Here is a 25,775-nt window from a genome sequence, read left to right as displayed (position 1 = left end):
CAGCACTTACCCATACTGTACTGTGATGGTCACTCAGCGAGCTCTGTGAGGGATCTTGTTCATCTCTCTGCCTCTAGGTCCTCAGCCAGTGGCTTCATGAGTTTGTTGAATAAATGAATCCCTGTCCTCATCTCTCCAAATTTTCCACCCCACCCCACTAGTGGGGGAGACATAACACTGAGCTATCATATATCACTGTTATAAAAACTGTAATGGATTTCTGTGTAAGTTGCTCTGGGAGCAAGGAGAAGCCTTGGGTGTCTCAATGGACGTTATGGTAGAAATATGCCTAGGATGTTATTATAAACAAACAGAAAGGGCACCCAAACTTCAACCCTGAAGAGCAGTTTAAGAATAATTCATAACTCCACACCAGTGGTCCCCATTTTCTTACCATATGAAGATCTCTTCAAATATCAAATAGTTTAGAGCCCAGACACCCCCCACCCCATGTCATGGTAGTTGATGCAGAAGATCCTAAAATCTTCCAATTTCAGTAAGGATTTCAACTCATCGCAATGCCATCTACAGAAAATTCACAAACTAGCAGTACATGAAAGTGAAGGATGGTTTATGATGCTTAGATTATGCCTGGCATGGCTATGGATCTGTGAGCCCCCTGGGAAATCTCCACAGCCTCTGCAGGAGCCAGCGGTTTAAACCAACGGATGCCAAAGTCATCCAGGCCCTCTATGCCCTTCAGGTGCTCTCTCCTCCCAGCTCTGGACCAACACAGGAAATTCACTGACGTGGAAGATATGGTTAAAAAATGAATAACTGGTAACATCTTTATAACAAAGTAGTCTACTCAGCCATTAAGAGATTTGTTCACAATGATACAAATTTGTATTTTAACACACAGTGAGCAGATCTAATACATTCCCTTAGGCAGCTAATCGTGGACTCACTCTACTGTAAAGCCTGCTTAGCTGTCACACAATGAACTGCGATCACTGCCTTTCCCAGACAGCATGGGTCATGTCGCTGAGGCCTCCTCACAGCACGGCAGGTGAGTTGGTGTGGGGTCCGTATAAGGCTGCTCCACTGAGTTCAAATGTGCCATGCACCCTCACAACCTCAGGTCCTCCTTTCAGCAGCTATGTTCAGCCAGGACACAGGAAACAAGCTTCCATAGTACTTTGTTCATACCTTACTTATGACATCTTATTTATTCTTTCTCTTTTTTTTAAGTTACTTAAGTTATATGTACTTATTTAAAAATTCAAATGAAATCAAAGTTTATAAAATAAAAAACAGAAGCTTCCTACATCATTCCCCAGTCCCATTTCCCAAAGATAACCACAGATAATAGTATAACAGTGCTTTGTTCTACTCTGTTCTTTAAAAAGAAAAAAATTAAAGCATACTATACACATTGTTCCACAACTTGACTTTCGTTTTCTTTTTCTCTTTTACTTTTTTCACTTTTTATTATAGAAATCATCAAACCAATAAACAAATGCAGAGAAGAGCATAATGAATCCCATGTACCCATCAACAAGCTTCAACAAATAGCAACAGTTTTCCCATTTTGTTTTATTAATATTTATCCTTTCTCCACTACCTCCAATTTTTTCCTGAAACATCTCAGGTAAATCTCAGCCATCATATTATTTCACCATAGTACTTTACTATGTATTTCTAACAGGTAAAATATTTTAAAAATACGAAGATTTTACCATTATCATATTTAAAAATAATAATCTTTTATAATATTCTGTTCTTTCTTTTCTTTGTCCTAAAATGTGTGGGGTTTTTTCTCTTACCTTAGGTTTGTTTGAATTAATATCCAAAGTCCATATGATTGATATGTCTCTTAAGACTCTTTCCATCTATAATGGTTACAATAGTTACATTTCCCTTCCTTCTTTTAGAAAATTGATTTACTAAAGAAATGAGGTTTTAATTCTGTAGAATTTCCCACAATATGGATTTGGCTGATTACATACTCAGAATATCATTCCACACGTTCTCTAGTCTGACAATTTCCTGTAATCTCCTCAATAGAACTAGATTCTTGATTAGATTCAGATTCAATTATTTTGTGTGCAATATTTGATAGGTAAGGCTGAGTACTTCCTATTTTATCATACCAAGAGGCAAGCATGACTGGATGATCCCTGGATTTCAATCTTGTCAGTTGATATATCCACTATAAATTTTTCTTGACATCTACTCACTTTAGCATCCATCAGTGATCAACTTTTTAGGAGTTGCATAAGGGTACTTTTCTAATTCAATTATTCCTTCTGTATTTCTTAGCTAAAACTCTTTTGTAAAGACTTTCCTTCGTCAACTGTTTGATGACTTAGAAACACAGTGTGTACAGAAAAGACAGAATAAATGTTCTCTTTATTACTGGTTTCTAGAAAAATAACTTGGTGTTCTAGCAATCTCTGACGTTGGTTAATGAGTTAATTTCTTTTTTGTAGTATCATTGTGAATCTCAGGATTTTTATATTTTTGACGAGTCCATTACAGTCTTATTCTCACTGAAACTTAAATTTTTCCCATCTTTAGCTATTGGGAGCCTGGTAGGTTGGCCCTGAGTTCTTTAGACATAACCACAAAGTTTTTAACCATTTTCTTGCTTTTTAGTATGTAAGGTGTAGTAGACGCATTTTATTCATGTCCTGCCCTGTATTTGAAATCAGCCATTATTTTAAAGGGCACTTACCCTATTAATGAAAAATAATATTTAAATGCCACAGCATTGGTGCTAGGGTGCTCATTACTACTTGGTGGTCATTGATTCCAGAACTTAACAGTGGTCAGAGCTAAGAAATAGTGATTTTTAGAGCTACAAAAATAAGTAATGAGTTTATACTCTTTCCACTTACTTGCTTTTTTTATTTAACAACATATCATAGGTGTTCTTCTACATCAGAAATGCAGATTCACATTATTTAATAGCTATATAACATAAAATAATATGATTATTACAGCTTATATAACTAGTCGTCTATTGAGGCGATTTCTAATATTTAATTATTATAAAAATTGCTGTAATGATGATTACTAACTTACATCCTTAACTGCTTGTGCAAATATTCTGTAGATTCCTAAAAGTAGAACTGTTACCTACAAAGTATAAATCTAGTATATTGAATCCATTTAAAATCCTAATATCAGTGTCTCAGAGAGTATTTTTACTGATGGAATGCTATCTGTTTTACTTATCTCTGCTTTTGCAGGCCCAAACTTTAGGCCTGGTGCATAGCCATCATGTGATATTTGTGTATTGACTTGGATTGAAAAAGCCAAGGCCCACAGAAGCAGAGGAAAAAAGAAGAGTTTAGCCTGACCCCTCTGTAACAACTCCAAGGGAGCTTTAGGAAAGTTCTGTGCCTCTGGTTCAAGGAGGATCAGAAATACATGAAGCAGGTCTAAAGAAAACTCATAGACTGTAGCCAAGTTCAGCTGAAATTAACCTAGTTTAACTAAGCCCCAGCTGCCTCACACAGATGCATGCATGAGAATAAATTATTGTTATTTTAAGACACACTGAATTTGGGGGAGATTTGTTACACTGCAGTATTATCTTATTCTTGAATAGAATGATACAGCATCCTAAAGATACCAATTCTGCTCAAGATAATGTATACATTTAATTCAATCCCAGTAAAATAGGCAGAGAAAGGTTATTATTAGTTAAATAAGATTTTCTAGAACTAAAATTGTAGATGATGCCAAAATGAAAAGACAGAGAGACCAGAGAAGTGAGAGTAGTGTGTTAAGGGTCTTGTCTTGCCTGGAGGCAAACACAGATTCGATAAGATTATAGATTGGTCAGGAAAAATAAGCATAAGCATGGCTCTTAGTAAGTCTGGAGAAACAGAAGAGTAAAATTAAATGTACAACTTTCAAGTCAGCCAAAGAAAATTCTGTGCATCCTATAAAAGAGGGAACAAAGAAGAAAACAATCTTGACAAGTGATGTCAGTGCGGCAGAGTGAGAACCTCCAAAAAGCCATTTGGCAATAAAAGCAACAAGAATACAGGCAAAAAAATTGTCAAAATCAACTTTTCCCAGTTTTTTCAAATTAACCAAAAGCTTACAAGGCTCCAAAGAGCATTTAATAAAGAAAAATGACAGAATCTTAGTAAGAACAACATGTTTTCTAGCGTTTTAACTTGCCCTCTTACCATCCCCGCCCCTAGCTCCACAGTAGCCTTGAAAACCAACAGCCCCACAATCACAGTGAAAATCAGCAACCCCACAATCACAGTGAAAATTAGCAGCCCCATAATCACAGTGAAAACCAGCAGCTCAGGAACCACTGGAAGGGAGCGAATGTGTTAGGAGCTGGCTAAAGTACCATTCTGAGATTTGCCAATATTTGACCTGTCTGGCAGTTCCCTGGCTGGTATTTATTTGACCCGACTCAGATCTCACACAATGCGAAACAGCTTTTTCCTTGGGGACATTTGTCAAAAGCAACTACAGACAATTATCTAACATCACAACTGCTTGAAGCAGTGATTGCAGTTGGGAAAACTAAGAAGCTGATCAAGTTAGTTAAAAGGAAAAGCTGGTGAATGAGATAGTCCATGGGGGCTTTGAAAAGCTCTAAAATATTTCTAGAAATCTAGAAGGTTTCACCTGCATAGGAATGTGCACATGCTCAGGACAGACCTGAGAAAGTCCTAAGCTCCCCACTCTGACAGACCTTTAGGCTCTAAGCAAGTAGAAAGTGAGAGCTAAAGCAGAGTTGTAAACTGAGCCCCTCAATAGTGAAAATATATCCCAACTCATACACATACACACACATAGCCCCTCAGTAAAGGCTGAGAGGCTTATTAGTTACAGGCATTTCAGAAAATCTCTGTCCAATCATTAATGACCACTAGGCTATCTGAGCAGACATTTCAGTGGTCATATGACAAGGATAAAGACTTTAGAAAATTAGTTCAAGAAAGTTACTAAACAAACAAACAAAAATAACAAAAAGAAAAAACAACAAAGACAAATGGCACCAACAACAAACCCTAGGAAGAGAAGGATCTGATTTCCAGAGTTGCAATGTTATGTTATTTTAAAAGTCTGGTTTTCAACAAAAAATTATGAGACACGCAAAGAAATAAGAAAGTATGGCTTGTTCATGGGGGAAAAAAGCAGCCAATAGAAACCATCAATGAAGAAGCTCAAAAGCAGAACTTACTAAACAAGACTAAATCAGCTATTTTAGGGCTGTCCAAAGAACAAAGGAAGCCATATCTTAAAAGCTAAAGGAAACTATGAAGATGTTGTCACAACAAATAGAAAATATAGAAATTCACTTTAAATCTAAAGACACAAGTAGGTTGAAAGTGAAAAGATAGGAAAAGATGTTTCATGCAAATAGTAACCAAAAGAGAGCTGGGGTAGTTATACTAACATTAGACAAAATAAACATTTAGTCAGAAACTGTTACAAGAAACAAAGACAAACATTGTTTATTCATAAAGGGGTAAACTCACCAAGAAAATATAACAATTATAAACCTATATGCACCAAAATCAGAGCCCCAAAATATATGAAGCAAACATTGACAGAATCAAATAAATAGTTCTCCAATAATAGTTGAAATAAACTTCAATATGCCACTTTCAATAACAAATAGAACACAAGACAGAAGAGAAATAAAGAAATAGAGAACTTGAACAATGCCATAAACAAATTACACCTAAAAGATATATCCAGAACACTGCACCCAACTACAGCTGAATACACATTTTTCTCAGGTGCATATGGAACATTCTCCAGGACAGATCATATGTTAGGCCACAAACAAGTCTTAATAAATTTAAGAAGTTGAAATCATACAAAATATCATTTCTGATCCTAATGGAATGAGCGAAAAATCAGTAACAGAACGAAAACTGGGAAATTCACAAATATGTGGAAATTAAATAAATCGCCCTTAAAAAACTAATAAATCAAAGAATAAATCACAAAGGAAGTTATAAAATCTTGAGACAAATGAAAACAAACAAAAAAACAGCACATCAAAACTAATGGGATTCAGTGAAAGCAGTGCTAACAGTAAGAGTTATAGCTCTAAACATAAATATTTTTTAAAAAGATCTCGAATCAATAACTCAACTTTACACCTTAAGGATCTAGAAAAAGAAAGACAAACTAAACTCATAGCTAGCAGAAAGAAGGAAATAATAAAGATTAGAGCACAGATAAATGAAATGGAGAATAGAGCGACAAAAAAGAAAAATCAATAAAACCAAAAGTACTTATTTCAAAAGATCAACAAAACTGACAAATCAGCTGGATTGACTAAGGAAAAAAGATTGAAGATTCAAATTACTAAGATCATAAATAAATGTGGGGACATTATTACAGATTTTATAGAAACAAAAAGGATTATAAGAGAATATTATGAATAATTGTATGCCAACATATTGGATAACCTAGATGAAACAGATGATTTTCTAGAAACACACAACTTACCAAAATTAGATCATAAAGACATGGAAAATTTGATAGACCTTATATAACCAGTAAGGAAGTTGAATCAGTAATCAAAAGCCTCCCAATAAAGAAAAGTCCTGGATCAGATGGATTCACTGGTGAATTCTATGAAACATTTAAAGAAGAATTAATACCAATTCTTCCCAAACTCTTCTAAAAATAATTCAAGGAGAAGTAACAGTTTCCAACTCATTCTATACCAACATTATCCTGGTACCAAAACCAGACAGACACTCAGAAAATAGAAAACGACAGGCCAAAATCTCCTATGAATACTGATATAAAAGTCTCAACAAAATACTAACCAAATTTGGCAGTATATTAAAAAGATTATGTACCATGACCAAGTGGGATTTATTCCTGTTTTGCAAGGAGGGTTCAATGTATGAAAATCAATGTAATACACCACAATTAAAAAAGAAAAAATAATAATAACCATCTCAATTTATGCAGAAAAAGCAGTTGACAAAATGAAACACCCTTTCTTGTTTTTTTTTTTTTTTAATTCAGTAACTAGGAATAGAAGGAAACATCTTCAACACGATTTAGGCTATATATGAAAAATCCACAGCAAACATTATATTCAATAGTGAAAGACTGAAAGCTTTTTCCTGAAGATCAAAATCAAGACAAGGACGCCCACTTTCACTACTTCTATGCAATATTGTATTAAAACTTTTAAGCAGAGAAATTAGGCAAGAAAATGAAATAAAAGGAGTCCAAATTGAAAAGGGGAAGTAAAATTATATCTGTTTGCAAATGACATAATCTTGCACATAGAAAATTTTAAAGATTCCATACACAAAAAAGTGAGCTAATAAATTCAGCAACATTGCAGGATGCAAAATCAATGCAAAAAAAATCAGTTGCATTTCTATACATCAACAATGAACAATCTAAAAAGGAATTTTTAAAAATTCCATTTACTATAACATCAAAAAGAATAAAATAAAATACTTAGGAATAATTCTAACAATGAGGCAAAAGACTTGGACACTGAAAACTATAAAACATTTCTGAAAGCAATTAAAGAAGACATAAAAAAATGGAAAGACATCTCATGTTCATTCATTAGAAGACAATGTTCTTAATATGACAATACAATCCAAAGGTATCTAAAGACTCACTGCAATCCCTATCAAAATTCCACTGGCTTTTTTTTTTTTTTTTGCAGAAACAGAAAAACTCATCCTAAAAGTCATATGGTACTTCCAAAAAATAGCCAAAATGATTTTTTAAAAGAAGGATAAAATACAGAAAACTCACATTTCCTGATTTCAAATTTTACTACAAATCTATAGCAATTAAATCATTGTGGAACTAGACTAAGGAAAGATGTATAGACAAATGGAACAGAACAGAGAACTCAGAAATAAACCTTTGCATGTGTGGTCAATTAATTTTTGACAAGTGTGCCAAGACCATTTAATAGGGAAAGGATAACAATTTCAACAAATGGTTCTGGGAAAACTAAATATCCATATGCAAAAGAATAAAGTTGAAATCTTACCTTCTACCATCTACAAAAATTAACTAAAAATGGATTAAAGACCTAAACACAAAAGGGTTAAAATTATAAAATGCTTGGAAGAAAACCCAGGGAGAACGTTTTATGATGTTGGATTTGGTAAGGATTTCTTGGAATATGACACCAAAAGCACAGACAACAAAGAGAATAATAAATAAGTTGGACTTCATCAAAATTTTAAAACTGTTTGTGCATCAAAGACCCTGATATGGTTTGGCTGTGTCCCCAACCCAAATCTCATCTTGAATTGTAGCTCCCACAATTCCCACATATTATGGGAGGAATCTAGTGGGAAGTAATTGAATCACAGGGGTGGGTCTTTCCCATGCCGTTCTCATAATAGTGAATAAAGGTCTCATGTGATCTGGTGGTTTTATGTAGAGGAATTCCCCTGCACAAGCTCTCTTCTTGCCTGCCACCATGTAAGACATCCTTTGCTCTTCTGCCATGGTTGTGAGGGCTCCCCAGCCATGTAGAACTGTGAGTCAATTAAAGTTTCCTTTATAAATTCCCCAGTTTGGGGTATGTGTTTATCGGCAGCATGAAAACAGACTAATACAGACACTCAATAATGGCAAACAATGGAATGAGGAAAAAATATTTGCAAATAACATATCTGATAAGTAATTAATATCCAAAGTAAATAAAGAACTCCAACTCAACAATTCCCATCCCCCTCAAAAACCCAATTCTAAATGGTGGAATGGCTCAAATAGGCATTCTTTACAAAGATAATACAGGCCACCAGGGGCTGGGAGAAGGAAAGAACTGGGAGTTATTGTTTAATGGATATAGAGTTTCTGTTTGAGATGAAAAATTTCTGGAAATGGATAGTGGTGATGATTGCAAAGCACTTTGAATGTACTTAATGCCAATGAACTGTACACTTAAAAAAAAAATTTTAAGACAAGATCTCACTCTGTTGCCCTGGCTGGAGCACAGTGGCATGATCTCAGGTTACTGCAACCTCCGCCTCCTGGGCTCAAGCGATCCTCCCACCTAAGCCTCCCAAGTAACTGGGACTACAGGCATGCACAACCACACCCAGCTAATTTTTTGTATTTTTAGTAGACACAGGGTTTCGCCGTGTTGCCCAGGCTGGTCTTGAGCTCCCAGGCTCAAACAACCTGCCCTCCTTGGCCTCCCAAAGTGCTGGGACTACAGGTGTGAGCCACCATGCCCAGCCCTAAAAATTGTTTAAATGATTAATTTTATGTTATATATATTACACCACAATTTTAAAAATAATAGAAAACAAAACAAAAACCAAGCAAAAGAATAATAATAAAACAAAAACATATTTTCTACACGTTGACTCTGAAAAGTCCTAAAAGCAATCACTAACCTAGTGGCAATGAGCACCCCTAGCATCCAGATTGTGGCTTCTAAATATCATTTCCCACTAAAAGGAATCAGGACTCCTTATAATGATGGTTGATTGCAGGACTGGCACAGAAAATGAATAGTAGGAGCCTGAAATAGTTTGACCTACTAGAGAGCAAAGAACGCCATCAAAGACTATGAAAATTGTGTGAAAAGAATTCAGAAGCTGACCTGAAAAGTCTCCCAGTAGCTAAAGAGGGGACAATTTGAGCATCAGCATTTTTTTCTTCAACTTTTATTTTAAGCTCCAGGGAACCTGTAGAGGATGTACACGTTTGTTACATAGGTAAACGGAGCATCAGTAATATTAATAACCACAATGGTTTGAAACAAATGAAATACTTTAAATTTAAAATTTTATAATTATCCTAAAAAAATGAACAAACAAGAAAAACTATTAGTCACCTTTGGAGAATGCTAGTGGACAACCCCATTATTTTGAACACTGGTAAATAAAAATAAAACGTAAGAAAGTTAGGCTGGGGCCGGGCACGGTGGCTCACGCCTGTAATCTCAGCACTTGGGGAGGCCGAGGCGGGCGGATCACAAGGTCAGGAGATCAAGACCGTCCTGGTTAACACAGTGAAACCCTGTCTCTCCTAAAAATACAAAAAAATTAGCCAGGCATGGTGGCTGGCGCCTGTAGTCCCAGCTACTTGGGAGGCTGAGGCAGGAGAATGCCATGAACCTGGGAGGTGGAGCTTGCAGTGAGCCGAGATCATGCCACTGCACTCCAGCCTGGGCGACAGAGCAAGACTCTGTCAAAAAAAGAAAAAAAGAAAAAGAAAGTTAGGCTGGGCACAGTGGCTCTTGCTTGTAATCCCAGCACTGTAAGAGTCCAAAGCGGGCAGATCCCTTGAGGCCAGGAGTTCGAGACCAGCCTGGCCAATGCGGCAAAACCCTGTCTTTACCAAAAATACAAAAATTTAGTCTACATTTCAGGATAATCAGGATTTAAACTATTCTTTAGGGTAAAACTTGATAAGATAAAGATTATTTCCACAGAAGTATTTCACTTCATCTGTGAAGAAGAAATAAGGGGGAAGGAAGAAAGGAGGGATAGAGGAAGAAAGAATTAAAGAGAGAGAGAGACAAAGTATGAGGCTAGTAGAAGAAAATATATAGAACCATATTTTTGTGACTTCATTACTTACACAAGAACCCCAAACCACAAGCCACAGGGGAGGTGGATGCTAAATTTGACTACATTAAAAGTAAAGACATTTTCAACAACAGATACCAGGGACACAGTTAGAGATGGAGGACAGATAGAAGATATTCACACTAGCTCTAAGGTTAAAAGAAAGTAATGTTCAGAATATGTAAGGAACTTCTGAAAATCTGCCAGAAAAGTGAAACCAAAGGAAAAATGGTCAATAACAACATAGGCAATTAACAAAAGGGGGACCTAAAGGATAATAAGCAGATGAAGCTTAACTTTACTAGATTTTAAAGAAATGCAAATTAAAGCAGATTTGCAAATAGTAGAAGGTTGATCAATATCAAGTGCTTGTGGGGAATATGGAAATCTTCACTCCTAGTAAGAGCCTAACCGGGTATAGCAATTTGGCAGAGCAATCCTGCAGTTCAGCACTCACATATGTCCACCGATTTCTATCTGTGTTAATCGACACCTTGTTTGAGATAGCAAAGAATTGGTGACGACCTAGATATCACTCACTAAGCAAAGACAGAAAGAGACAGAATACCATGCAGGTAAAAAAATAATGGTCTAAATTTGCATATACCAATGCAGAATGCTTGCACAAACATAATGTCATGTGAAAAAGAAAGAAACATAATAAATTTTATAGCTCAATAAAGTCATATATATTAAACACAAGCATACAGACAGTTTCAATCTACTGTCAAGGATACATATACATACACAACCATATGAACTGTGCTGGCACATTGCTCAGCCTCACGGTTACCATTCACAGTTTTCCATGCAAATGTTGCCCTCTGGGGAAAGATGCCAGAATACAACATGAATGGTGCCCCTTGAGGGTATGCAACATGGCAGCCTTGAATATTTAAGATGCTTTGGAAGGTTGTAGATTAATATGTCGGCATAGGTGCCTATCATGAGAGCAAGGAGGGAAAAAGGAGTGGGAATGGGAGCTGCCATGTTGCCCACTGTGTGCTAGTTACACTCCAGGTGTGAGTGTGACTAGCACACAGTGTGCAACATGGCAGCCTTGAATATATAAGATGGTTTGGAAGGTTGTAAATTAATACATTGGAATAGGGGCCTATCATAAGAGCAAGGAGGGAAACGGGAGTGGGAATGGGGAGGAAGGAGAACATGAAGTAAAATGAAGATAGAAAAGGGCACATGCATAAAAGGAGGATGATAGTGTGACCTGAATGAAGAAATAGGATCAACTCAATTCCGTGGTCTTAAGTTGGGGAGGGTGGACCTAAAGGAGGGATCTTGAGCTGGAAAACCAACAACCTTCACAAACCTGCTAAGAAATGTGGATTTTATCTTGAAAGCTATGGGAAATCCTAGAAGTGTCTGAAACAGGAGATTTGCATGGGAATGGATGAGAAGGGGAGAGGCTGGGGGAAGCAGGCCTTCAAAGCAACCCATGCAAGGTCTCCATGAGCACGATGGGGTCATTGTGGCCAAAGATGCACTCAGCCAGGTGTGCATACCTAATGCCACACACAAAGATCCTTGGAAAGCCTGGCACTCCCTCCTTCGACTCCTCCAACATTCTCATGTACCCAGAGGCTCAAACAGAAATAAAGCCTGTTAAAAGTGCTGGGGACAGCTCCCACCAGCACGGCCATGGTTGGTACCACCTTCCAGATGTGAGTGTGACTAGCACACAGCTGTCTTCCCTGATGGCTGAGGAGTCCACGTTGTTGACTGACTATGCACCTGCGCTTTGTAGAGCAACAACAGTCCATGGGGCATTCAGTCAAAACCTCCAAGCTAACACAGGGAGTATTCGTTTTTTAAGAATTTTTTTTCATTCTCCCAGACAACCACCCAAATATTTACATAAGAATTTCCCCTCCTCTGTCTTTTGCTAAATCTTCACCTAGTAGATTTAGCAAAAGTGTGATCTTCCGAAAAGTACTCCACTTTCCTGGTAGAAATACCTGGACAAGACTTTGATCATCTCTGAAGGCTTTCCAATGGCAACGCTCTGGAGCCCCGGGGACTTTTTCTTCTGGATGTGCTGAACACTTACTGTGCGTAATGCATCAGGTGTGTGTAGCGAAAAGGCACAGGTGTTGTGGTCAGGCTTAGGTTGGAATCCTGCATCTCTTACTTATGAACTGAATGGCTTTCGTTCCTTTATCTGTAAATATTGGAGATTAAAACGTTCTATCTCACAAGATTAATGCAGAGAAAATACATGTGAAAATACTCAACAGAAGGATCTGGCATTTCAAAAAAACTCAACAAAACTTGATCCCTCCTCATATTCCTTCTTTTCTGGTTGGGAAAACAAATTTCGCAAGCATTTTCACAATGGAAATTTCACAGATTGTCATAGTCAAATCTTCTCTTTTCAAGATATTAAGAACAACCTCAAGTGCATATCATATTTAGAAAGAAATTCCTAGAAAAATCTAAACTGTTCATTACAGACTACTTATAAACAACTTGGTTTATGTGTTTCATTTGATTTAATTTTTGCTAGAGGTGGGTATGGAGAAGCACAAAATCAAATATGTTTTATGGCATCGCTTTCTAAGAATAGCCTTTTCCACTAGACTCAAGATGAAAAAGATAACGAATATTTTCTTTTTATAACTCTGATTCAATTTGTTATCTCCTTAGCCCTGCTTCTGTAGAGTTTCTGCCCCTTCTGTTCTCAGATCATTGACCAATTCTGATATGAGATAAAATTCTATTAATATTACCTTAAGCAAATACTCAGGGAAGGAAAAAATGGAAAGGAGAGAAAACACCACACCCTCTTAACTAACACTTCTGATCCACGGGCCCACCCTTGCTGTTGTAAGAATATTTTAAGTCAGTGATTGTCAGCTTTGGCTTCCTGAGGCCACGAAGAATTAATTAGTAAATTTTGATTAAAATATTTTCCTAACAAAATATAATATCTAATGAAAGCTAAGCTGTAGTGAAACAGGCATGCTCATGCATAGCTGATTGTAATTAGAACAAATCTTTTGAAAAGCAATTTGGCAGTGAGTATCAAGCCTCTAAATGTTTGTACTCTGACCTGAGAATTCTCTTTCTGGAAACCTATCTTATTGTGGGGAGGGTGGGAGTCTAATTAGGTAAACAGATACATGCACAGAGAAACTTACTACGGTGTTATTTTATAACAGTAAAAAAAAGTATGGGAAACAAACTGATAACATGCACAGTTCTGTAAACTATGGTATATCCACCAGATGGGTAGATCTGTTTACAGGGAGTCTGTCAAACCTGAGTATAAACATGTATATACAATCTTATCAAAATTATATATTTTTAAATACAGAAGCAAATATGAAATCTGCACAATTCAAAAGGTTTGGAAGTAAATATACCAATCTTGGTAGTGACAGGTTTTTGGTACAGAGATTTAGAGTGACTTTTCTTGCCTTTTTATGTTATTTTCAGGTTCATCGTAAGGACTATCGTGTACACAACTTTTCTAATCAGCAAAAAATAAACACACTTTATAAGGAAATAAACAAACATAGAGATGCCATATGGAATCTTTTGGTTTGGGAGATGGCTGAGACTAGGATAACTCAGATCAAAAATACAATAAATTATCTCAGTTACGAAAAAAAAAAAAAGGGTGGGGCTGACTGGTAAGGGACCTACATTTCATACCCTTCTTAAGTTTGCTGGTTTCTGCCCAGGATTTCCATTAGAGCTGGAGAATAGGAGCTGAGTTAATTTTCCCAGGGGCGCTGAAATCCTGACATTGGTACATTCCCTGTCATGCATTTATTCTCATTCTTAATGCCATGGTGACCATAAATGTGAATTAAAACTTGAAGTATTTAGCATTTATTAAGCACTTCCTATGCACAGGCACTGTTTTGGTGCTTTTTATACCTTTATTTCACCTTTCTCAGGCTTGCGAAAGCTCTTAGTAAAAAGAACTATTGTCTCCTTCCTCCCCGCTCCTCCACGTCAGCCTGTTCTACACACTCCTTTCTTCTACTCACAGAGAGTGCCTTTTAGGAATATAATTGATTTGGATAAAAGAAAAAAAAATGGGCCAAATAGGCTGCCATTTGTTATCAATAAAGCCTCGCAGCTGTCTGAACGGTTGACTAAATAAGCACCTTCAAATGGTCAGGACAGGGAAGGTTCTAGAAATAGGGCACCAGAAAATCCCACAGGCTTTCTGCTTGTGATGTGGCTTATTTGCTTTACAGGCGTCAAGCATATTTGCTGACGTCAGCAGCCCATCAAAGTTTAAAATAATAATAGTGAAAAGGAAAACAGCCCCTTTCTTCCAGGCAGTTCTGTTCTGCCAACTTCTGCGTTCTTTTTGAGTTAATAAACGTCCAAGAATCACTCCCCTACCACCCTGAGGGGGAAAAACAGCACAATAATTTTAAAACCACCAGGTCAGCCCATTGTCAGCATAAACCATTCAGACAAGTAGCATTTTGTCACACTCTAATGAGGATTTTACCTCTGCCTCAAAATGAAAGCTATCATTAGGTTTCGTGTTTATGGGATCAAATGATTGTCTGGGGATGGTGGGTTTTTTTCAGTCCCTTCCTCATTTTTATCAAGTTCAAGACCAAATGCATAGACATTTCCTGCATCAGATGAAACTAAAAAACCATAGTTATGCCAGCTAATGTCTTTTGAAAACATCAATTAAGAAAATGGCCTTTAAATTCCCATTTTTACTTGAAAATCTGCAAACAGGCACACATGTTGTAATACCAGGGCAGTGGTGGTGGCAGTGCGGGGCGGGTGGGGGGTGCTGTCTCTAAAAAGGAGACAGCACAAACTGGTTTGAGGAGGTCATAAGGGCAGGCTCCCATTGGCAACAAGCAGATAGAGAATCTCTGCAAGGGAAGGAACTTCTGTATAAAGCAAGACCTCTTAAGTTATCTTCACATGTAGTGTTGAAACTGGAGCCAGCCCCTCAAGAGTAGGTTGATAAGAGGCTTCTGCACCATGCTGGTACCACACACATGCCCCATTGTTAATAACCTTCTCAGGACAGATTAGATCCCACATTCCTCAGAAGTACTGAGCTGCAGAGGGAAATCGGCCAGCAGGCTCCTTCCGCGGGGCCAACAACTAGCTACAACTGATAAGTTTTAATTGAAACAACCGGAACAATTACATGGAGTCCCCACCAGCTCTGTCGCCAGCTACTGAGATGGTGTTGCACTTGCATCTCCTGGCATGTGCATAGGCGTGTGCCAGACAAGAGTAATTCAAGTTCTTAACTCACTTTTTATCTTTTTTTCCATGGCTACGTGCCATCGTTAATCACATTGTTCACCCAAGGAGTACTATGAGATTGTTTTATTTTTTTCTTTTCTGTCCTTATCTAGGAAACCCTGATATTTACACTATCTCAATTTAAGTTTGAACAAGTAACTGATTAATCTCTGACAAAACATACTGAAGTTAGACGAGTTTGGGTAAAATCCGTTAAGGTCATGGTTGGTTTTAATCACATAGCTCAACTTAAAAGCTGAACACTAAAACATCTTTGCTTTCAAAGAGTGCTTGTTAGACAGCAAGTTTTGTTTTGCGTAACTTGAATTCTGCTACTTCCTTTTATTTTTTTCTGAAATAACAGTGATTGAGTCAATGAAGTGGCAATACGAATTAAAGGGCAACACACCTGCCTTTGAAGGGACAGATCCCAAAGGGCCCAGATTAAATTTTAACCACGATTATGTTTGCCAGGATTTTATATCTCAAATGATTATGTTTGGCTTTTGTAATAATAAAAGGTTATTTTGGGAAAAGAATTCCCTTTTAACATCTATTGTGTTTACTAGGAGGAAATACAGGGTTAGACTTCGATACAGTTTAGCCTTGGAAAGAAAATAAAAGACAAATGATTTAGCAGATGGGTAATTCCCAAATCTGCAGAAATGTAAACAGCCAGGATTTTGGTGCCTATGGGTTTTATCAAAGATGTAAGAAAGGCAGAGACCGACACCAGTGCGTCCTCTTTGGCTAGTTTTAACACGTTTACAGTCACAATTAACATTCAAGGAATTTCCTTTTCATCCAAGTGTTTCTTTTAAAGCACTTCATACCACAAACTAAAGTTCTAGCTGCCATCAGTCCTTCCCATACAGAAGAGTAGCGAAATCTCCATTATACTTCCTTACTTTGAAAATGGGCTCGGACCACGTCAGTTTCCTTGGGGTGTTTGTTTTCCAATATAGGGGGTTCTTGCCTCCTCCCTCCTTCCCTCTCTTTAACGAGCTTGTATTGAGGATCCTACTTCTTCTTCCCTCACCCTGCTCTGCACTCACCCCGGAGCCAGATGAGCGCGAGGCTGCGCAGAGCGCTGCTGCCCAGCCGGAGCTCTGGGCTCGCAACAGCCTGGTTTCAAGTCCGCGAGCCGGCTGGCCCACTGCATTCTGCAAGAAAAAAGAGATCCCTGTTCCTGTTCCCGCCCCCCGCCCCCCGCCCCCCACCCCTACACAAGGGATTCGCACATGGGCAAGGAGTCCGAGTCTTGGCTATGCATAGAGCTCAGTCCCGTATCCGAGTCTTCGTCGTTGCCAGGACCGCTCTTGGCCAGTCCACGGGCCTGGTCCACCCACATGTCGGCGCAGGCTTGAGGCCCAGGTTCCCGCGAGGGACTGCCAGAGCCAGGAGCCCCATCCGGTGCCACCGTCAGCTCCAAAGTGTGCAAAGTTTGCAGAAGGCCCTGTAGCTCGCGCTCCTTGCTGTCCCATTGCTGCTGGCTGTAATCCAAGTCCGACTTGACGGCCTCTAGGTCCGTGTTGAGCCGCAGCCCAATGTAAAGGCTGGTACTGAGCTGCGTCCTGACCCGTTCCTGCTCCAGCAGCAGCTCGCCGTCGGGGCCACCGTCGGGCTCCAGGGGCTCCTCCCGCGCCGCCAGCTCCTCCTGGCGCCGTCGCATCCACCTCTGGTTGAGTTCCTCCTGAATCTCGGCTGAAAGGCGCTCCAGCAACTCCTCCTGCTGAACCCGTTGCTCCTGAAGCCGCAGCAAGTCTTCGCAGCGCCGGGCCAGCTCCTCCAGCGCCGCCGCCTGCGCCTCGCCGGCTAGAGGGGGCGCCGCCGCCGCCTCCTCCGCCTCCGCCGCCACCTCTTCTGGCTCCTCTCCCGGTCTGGACCCGTCGAGCTCGATGCCTGCCCCAACCAAGTAAGTGTCCTGCACGTAGTTGACCCCGTGACGCCGCATGCGGTCCAGGTGCACCTTGGCCTCGTAGCGATCGATCTCGCGGTCCAGCTCGTGGAGCCGCTGCACCTGCTGGCGAATTGTGTGGTCCTGGGAAAGCACCAGATGCACCAGCGTCTCCATGCGCTCCACCGACGCGCTCTCGTGGGTCCGCGGCGACGAAGAGCAGGACGAGGCAGTGGACGACGAAGTGGACGAACAGGACGACGGTGTCTGCTGCTGGCGCCGCCGGTTGAGCTTGGCCAGTTTGCGAAAGGCCTTGCGCACCACTCGCCGCTGTTTCTCCTGGGTCATGGCCAGGCTGGGCCGCGCCGGGGCCCCGCGGGCCGGACAGGGGCGCTCTCGGCTCAGCACTACGCGCGCCTCGGCGCTGCGGGGGCCGGCGTTAGGCAGCGATGCCTCGCTGCGCACTAGCACGAAGCGCACATTCTCTTGCTCTTCGCCCCAGGCAGCCCAGAGGCGCAAGATGCGCGTCTTGTTGGGGAGGATGCGCTCAAAGCCGCGCCACTTCTCCACGATGCAATAGCACTGCGGGGGCCCGCACAGCATGCCCTGCGGCAGCGCCTCGTCGTCGTCCTCGTCGTCCTCGTTCGGGGGTTCGGGCAGCTCTCCCGGGCCATGCGGGTCGCCGGCCGACCCCAGCCGCCGGCTCCGCCGCTGTCTCCGTCGCCGCCGGCAGCCGTCCTCCAAAAGCACTCGCACAACGTCGGAGCAAGTGGTGCGGCGGGAGAGGCCGGACACCAGCTTCTCTTCCTGGCAGATCCACACCGATATCTTCTTTTCCGAAGGATCCATGGCGCAACCAGGGCGCAGGTGGCAGGTCCGGCCGGGGTCTGCTGGGGCGGCGAGGACAGCAAGGGCAGCCCAGTAGCTCTGGGATGGGAGAGGAGCCCGTGCCCCCCTCCGGCGGCTGCACTACCCCTGTTCCCCCGCTGCGCACCGAAGGCAGGCTGGAAAGCGACTGCGGCTGTGGTCGCGGTTGCGGCTGCGCTCTGCCCGGACGACGGGCGCTCCCGGGGCAACGCGCCCGGGACCGGCTCCCGCCGCTCTGGCTCTGCCCAAGGTGCCCGGGACCTCCGGGTTTTGCTCCTCCCCACATGGCTCCACCCCTTCCCGCCCCCAAGGCCCAGAGCTGTGGCTGGAAGTGCAGGAGGCTCAGGGCCCAGGCCCGCCCCTCGCAGCCTTGCCGCGCCCCGTGCGCCCTGTCCGCCCCTCGCTCGCATTGCAGGCATCCTGAGTCTCGGCCCTTTTCGCCAAATCGCTGCTCTGCCGCGCGCCTACGCAAGGAAAGATTCAAGGGTCCCTCCACTTCAGGGAGTGGAGCCCGCGCCTCGGCACGGATCAGCTGTGCGTCTCCTTTGGCCTACTGGCTCCTCTGCTTGTGTCTATAGCTAGCTGGACGCATCGTGGCTTTATCTTCTCATCTTTCCTGGCGCCCCCAGACGCATTTCCTGGTCCCTCGAGGCAGCGGCATCTGGGGAGTGCACTTTGCACAGACAGGGAAACCGAGGCACTCAGCGGTCTCCAATGGAGACGCTGTAATCGCATTCCACGACCAGCTAGCGCTATAAGCGCTGCCTCTAAAGCGGAAGGCCTCCCAGTCCTTCTCGACAGGAAGCAATATTTGCATATCTAAGGAGAACAAGATTCGGCAATGTGCTCCGGGAGCGAGTGCAGGCATGGAACGGTCTGGGCTGGAGGGGGACAGACCTTCAGAGGCGGCTGCCCGTTCCCTGTAGTGTCACGTAAGTGGGTCTCCACGTCACCTTCACCGCAGCTTCCCACAGCCTTCTTGGGAGAGGGGCTCCTCATTCTAGTGGGAGTTCAGGGCCCAGACCCAAGTCACAAGCTATTTTTATGCTTTCCACCTCCATAAGGGGAAACTGTGAAGGCTTCTGGCATTTTCTAATATTCAGATGTGGTCCAGAAGAGATAACAGCCAAGCTTTACAGTGCAAGAAACCCAAGGCCACAATGCAAATGAACTTGTTTCATCCTTAACTGCTGATGAGGATGGTCCATTGAGTGCAAGGTTTGCCCTGAACTTGTCCTTGTGAGCACAGGTGTAATAATAAGCTCACTCCCTTTCTTCAAGACCTTAGATGGCTCCCCATTGCCTCTTGGCTAAAGCACTTTTGTTCATTCAATGATTCACTCAGCAAATATTTATTGAGTACCTCTCTGCTCCAGGTCCTACGCTAGGGATTTGACAATGAACTAATCGCCAGTTCTGGCTTGCAAGGAGTTCACAATCTAGTGGGAGAGCACAGCCAAGTAAACATTCCCAACACAATGTCCTGTGTCCTCTGATAAGGGAGAGCATGAGGTTCTGGGGGAGCCTGGAGTGGCATCCAACCCATCTTGGAGGGGCAAGGAAGGCTTTCCCCAGAAGAGGTGTGTTAGACAAGACCCAAAGGACCATTAGAGTCTGCCAAAAGGAAAGCAGATGGAGGGGAGGGACAAGCAGCATTCTAGAAGGGATTGTAGTGCAGTCAGGAATCAAGAGCATGTTAGTTATGGGGGCTGTCAGGAATTTGAGAGGAGTGCCTAAAACTGAAGTTGGATAATTGAACAGGAATGGGATCAGGAAGGGCCTTTAATTCCATGCTTATGTATTTGGATTTATCTTAAAGACAATGAGAACCCATAGAGTGCAAATCTGGAGTCAGAACAGCCAAGTAAAAATTTCAGCACCACTTACTAGCTCTATAACCTTAGGAAAAGTATTAATCTCTCTGAGCTTCAGTTTCCTGGTCTGTGAAATGGTGATAATAAAAATACCTCCCTAATGGAACTGGTGTAACGATTAACTGCCTGGGCCTGGTAAATCCCCAGTAGTTTTATTGGGGGGTTGGAAAGGTCGGAGGTATATTAGTTTTCTATTGTTATGTAACAAATTATCACAAACTTAGTGACTTAAAACAACACCCATCTATTACTTCACTGTTCTGTAGATCACAAGTCCAACTTGGCATGGCTGCTGCATACTTTGCTCAGGATGTCCGAGGCAAAAGGCAAGGTATAGGCTGGTTCAAGTTCCTGTCTGAAGGCTCTGGGGGAATACCCACTTCCAAATCCATTCAGGTTGTTTGCATGATCTGGTTCCTCTCAGTTGTAGGTCTGAGGTCCCCATTCTCTTGTTGGCTGTCCTCCAGGGTCACTCTCAGCTCCTACAGGACTCTCTCAGATCCTTTCTGTAGGATATCCACCCCCCTCCCTGCAACTTTAAAGTCAGCAACCACATGTCAAATCCATCCAGTCCTCCTTTGCTTCTAATCAATCTACCATCCTCTTCTGCCACTAGCTAGAGAAAACTCTGCTTTTAAAGTGCTTGATTAGTCAAACCCACCTGGATAATTTCTCTGTCTTAAGGTTGACTGATTAGTAACCTTAACTATATCTGAAAAACCCCTTTTGCTGTGTACTGTAATATAATCACCAAAGTAGCCCCCAGGGAGATGGAGATTATGGGGCTGTCTTAGAATTCTGCCTACCATAGGGCATAACATGAACAGATTTTGATTTTTTAAAGATCCCTCTGTTTGCATTGAGGACAATGGGTGGGGGTGGGGGATGACAGGCAAGAAAGCCTTTTAGAAGACTGTCTCATTCATTCAAGGAAGAGATGATGACCTATACTGAGAATAGTGGTGGTGAGAAGACTGGACACAATTGAGAGCTATCAAGGAGGCGGGAGAGGCAGGACTTGGTGATAGATTGACGAGAGATTTCCTTCTCCCTAGAATGGTGTCAAAGGTCTCTTGCAATCTGGACCAGCCCACTTCTCCAGCTTCTCACTTACATGTGGGCTATCCCTTCTTCCTTTCCTCTCACACAGGATTGCTAGAGCTTTGTAGTCAGCTGCCATCCCTGCTGGATTCTAAGCTCCACAAGGGTAGGGATCATGTCTGTTTTGCTCACTTTTGAATCCTTTACATTTAGTGCAATCCCTGACACATTCTAGGTTTACTCAGTATCTGTTGAATAAATTAATGAATCAATGAAGGAATCCTACATTTTAGCAAGCCAATACCTCATCCATCCAGAAGAACTCCTGCATCTTGATGTATCCACACTTTTGTACATGCTTTTCCCACTAATTAAGATTCCTCTTAAACAACTGGAGAACTTCTACTCACTCTTCAGAAGCTCAGGTAAATGTCACCTGCTCTGGGAGTCCTTTCTTTCCTCCTCCAGAAAGAACTGGTTCCCCGCTCTTCTTCTGCGTCTATTAATGTGGAGGTTACATTGTGCTGTGATGCATTTTTAATGTCTGTTTACTCCCACAAGAATAGAGCTTTTCAAAAGAAAAGATTGTCTCTGTCTTATTTACAGTTTAGTCCTCAGTGCCTAGGGTGCCTGGCACATGGCAGGTTCTCCATCTTCCCGTATGTTTTAAGGAACACTCAGATGAATAATGTCTAAGATATTGTGCTACCCTCAAGATAACTTATTTCTAGAAGCAGACAAATACATGGAATCCCTGTTGTAGTAATGATATATATGAAATTCCTGCTGGACTAATTAAAGGGTAGAATGATTGTGTGGGTGCTAGGAAGGATGCAGAAGGCAGGCTTCAATAATTGGGGAGGAGGGGTTGAGGGCATTCTTGGTGGGAGAAAATACTTGAGTTAAAATGCTGAAATGAGTATGCATGTGGTCACGTACTGGTGTTTCAGAGTGTGTGTTTTGGAGTCACCCTGCCTCATTTCAAATACCAGCTATAAGCTTTCCAACCCTCAATCTTCTTACCAGGAAAAAAGTATAATATTGGAACCTGCTTTATAGAGTTGTCATTACATGAAATGAAATAATGCACAATATATAAAAGATCTAGTGCAGTGACTGGCACATAAAACATGCTCAATAAAACACAGCTAGTGTTGTCAAGAAATTGTATTAAGTACCTACTGCATGCTATGTCCTGGGCTATGTGTTGAGGATCCATGAATGAACTGGACAGACATGGTCCCTGACCTTAGAGATGTCACAGCCAGGATTAGTGTGGTTTAGCAATGGATTTCTTAAGTTAGGCTAGGCTGTAGTAACAAACAGGGCCAAACTTGTATAATGGCTCAAACATCACAAAGATTTATTTTTCACTCAGATAATAGTCAAAAGAAGATGTCCTGGTTGGGAGGTGGCCTTAGTCCTGGTTCCTTCCATCTCGTGACTCCAAAATCCTCTAGACTTCATCATCATGTATATAGAGCCAGAGGAAGAGGAGAGAGTATGGAGGGGCACACCCTCTTCTTTAAGGCATTGGCTGAAAATTGAGCTCATATCCCGTTGGCTAGAACCCAGTCACGGCCACTAGTAATGGCAAGGAGGCTAGGAACTGCAATGAGTATCTCAGAAGAGGAAATGGGTTTTCATGAACAGCTAGCTGCCTGCCATAAAAATATTTATTTGAAAAATGAGACAAGAGGCATAGAAAGAAGTTCCAAAAGTGTAGGAATTGCAAACTGGTGGTCCACCAGCCAAATCTTGCTGCCTTAGACAGAATATACTCTCTGTTTAGCCACAAAAACAACACTCTATTTCACATATGACCCAATTCACATACATTCATAACTCACCTGAGCCCTGTAATCATTTGAGTTGTGACTCTTGCTTCCATACATCCTCCTAGGGTTATCTCATTCACTCCCAGGGATTTTATACAATTGATATGCCATGGCTTCCACATCTATTCCAGAATTATCCAAATATGCATATCCAGCAGCTTGCTGGGTAGCTCCACTTGAATATCTGCCAAACATCCAAACCTTTGTCAAACAGATGAAGTTGAACCCATTATTTCTCCCAAAGCCTGTTCTGCCTCTTGTAATGTCTATTTCAGAAAATGGTCCCATCATTCACCAAGCAAGACCTGAAACTTGAGGATCACCGTTGTTCATCACCATCTACTTCCTTTCCCCACAGGATGTTGAAGTTCTGTGAGGGCAGAGGGTTTTGCCTGCTTTTTTTCCTACTTAACCTCCAGCACCTGAGACATCAACTCTCACACAGTAGACAATAAGTATTTGTAGAGTGAATAAATGAATGAATGAATGAATGCATTGCCTTAGCTTAGGCCCTCATTTATTTTTAACCTGGACCTTGCACTTTCCTTCAAACCAATTTCCTTGCCTCAAATCCTGCCTCTCTCCCATACTCTCTACTGCATATGTTTGATGACTCCATTATCTTCAGAATCCAGTTCAAGTTCTCAGCAGGACCTATACATCTCGGTAGGATCTGAGGTCTGCTTGACTCTCAGCCTATACACCGCAGCCACATCCTCAATCACACAGTTCCCTCTGACCTCTGACTAATTCCTGCCCACCTTCCAAGTTTCCGTTTAACTTCACCTCCTCCTAAAAGTCTTCTTTGGCAGCAACATCCTCTCCAGGAAAGAATCCAAACAAAACTGCTTTAGGAAGATTAGTCTACATCAGTAGGTGGGATCAATTGAAGTTATAATACACTTGTGTTAGGAGAACAAAGGATCGGGGGAGGGTGAAGGAGGTACTTAAAAATTCAGACTGTGGTTGCTTAATCACTTTAATATAAATAGAGAAGATGCCTTTCAGCACATCATAGATCTTTTGCAGTCTTAATCCTTAGGGCTGCTCTGTCCAATACAGTAGCCACTAGGCATATGGGGCTGTTGAATACTTGAAATGTGGCTCTCTGAATTGATATGGGCTTTGAGCAGAAATACACATCAAATGTCAAAGACTTCATACAAAAAAAGGAATGTACAATATGTTAATAATATGTAATCTTGATTACATGTTGAAGTGATACTATTTTGGATATATTGGGTTAAATCATTACAATTATTTTACCTATTTCTTTTTACTTATTTTTTAATGTGGCTACTAGAAGTCTTAAAATACTAATGCAGCTTGAGTTATATTTCCGTTAGACAGTGCTGCCGGTGGGAAGGCCAAGTAACTTGTGATCATTTGAACCTTCTCAAGTGTGGACTTACCCTAAATATCCTAAGATAATAAATCCATCTGGGTTTTGGCTATCTCTGAAGAAAGTCATTCCATACCTTTTCTGGATTTGTGGTTTAAATGTTTCTGTTTGATGATGGCCCTCAAAAGGTTCTTGCTACGGCCTAAGCCAGTCCCCTTAGGCTACCTAAGAAGCATATTCCTGAGGATCACCCTGCAGCTGAATCCAGTTGAAAGTTAAAGTATAAATGGTTGCTCCCCAGGCAGAATGTCAGTATCCTTGCTCATGCAGCAGCCCTGAGCCTGATAGAAGGTACATAGATTCATGCTATGCCCTGGCCAGAAAAATACATGGCTTCATAATAGGAAAAAATATGTTTATGACCTGGGGATAGAGGAGGCATTCATAGATAGAACATAAATTAAAATTCATAAAAGCTCAGTAGTATATGATCATATCAAAATTAGAAAATTCTGTTTGAAAACACACATACACAGAGAGAGAGAGAGAGAGAGAAATATACTATAATGTTAAGATGTCAAGTAACCCAGGAGAAAATAGATCCTAAAAGGTTAGGATTCAGGATGCATAAAGAACTCCAAAAATTTAGCAAGAAAAAAAAGCTATGCAACACTATGGAAAATGGGTAAAAAGTAGATTAAGGGATTTTACAAAAGAAGAAACATAAATAGCCAACAAACATATAAAATAATGCCCAACCTCACCAGTAATCAGGAAAAGGTAAATTTAAGTGAAAGATCATACTCTTTTTTTGCCAGCAGATTGGCAACATTTTTTTTAATTGATGATATATCAATATTGGCCGAGAAAACAGGGGAAATATGCTCTCAGACACCACTGGTGTAAATACATGTATCTATTTTGGAGACAATTCTACTAAAAAATAAAACTGGGCATACCCTGCATACCATGAAGCAATCCAACTTCGTGGAATCTACTTTAGAAAGACACATGTGTGCACAAAGAGGCGTGTATGGGGTGTTCACTACATTTGTTTTAGCAAAAATTGGGAACAATCAAAATGTCCACCAATAAGAGAACGGCTGAATAGGCTGGGGATACCCAAAGCTTGGAAGCTTC

General features: G+C 41.3%; 1 protein-coding gene across 1 annotated transcript; it reads right to left on the bottom strand.

The window, feature by feature from the left end:
- Positions 1-16,516: 16,516 nt before the first annotated feature.
- On the bottom strand, positions 16,517-18,791 carry RASSF10 (Ras association domain family member 10). Its single transcript, XM_016920413.4, has one exon. The coding sequence runs from the start codon at positions 18,520-18,522 to the stop codon at positions 16,999-17,001; it is 1,524 nt and encodes a 507-aa protein (XP_016775902.1). The 5' UTR covers positions 18,523-18,791; the 3' UTR covers positions 16,517-16,998.
- Positions 18,792-25,775: the final 6,984 nt, after the last annotated feature.

Source organism: Pan troglodytes, chromosome 9 (assembly GCF_028858775.2).
Source record: "Pan troglodytes isolate AG18354 chromosome 9, NHGRI_mPanTro3-v2.0_pri, whole genome shotgun sequence".
In the NCBI taxonomy this organism is placed as follows: Eukaryota; Metazoa; Chordata; class Mammalia; order Primates; family Hominidae; genus Pan; species Pan troglodytes.
Note: the sequence above shows the minus strand (reverse complement) of the source record. Positions and strands in the feature narration are given on the sequence as shown.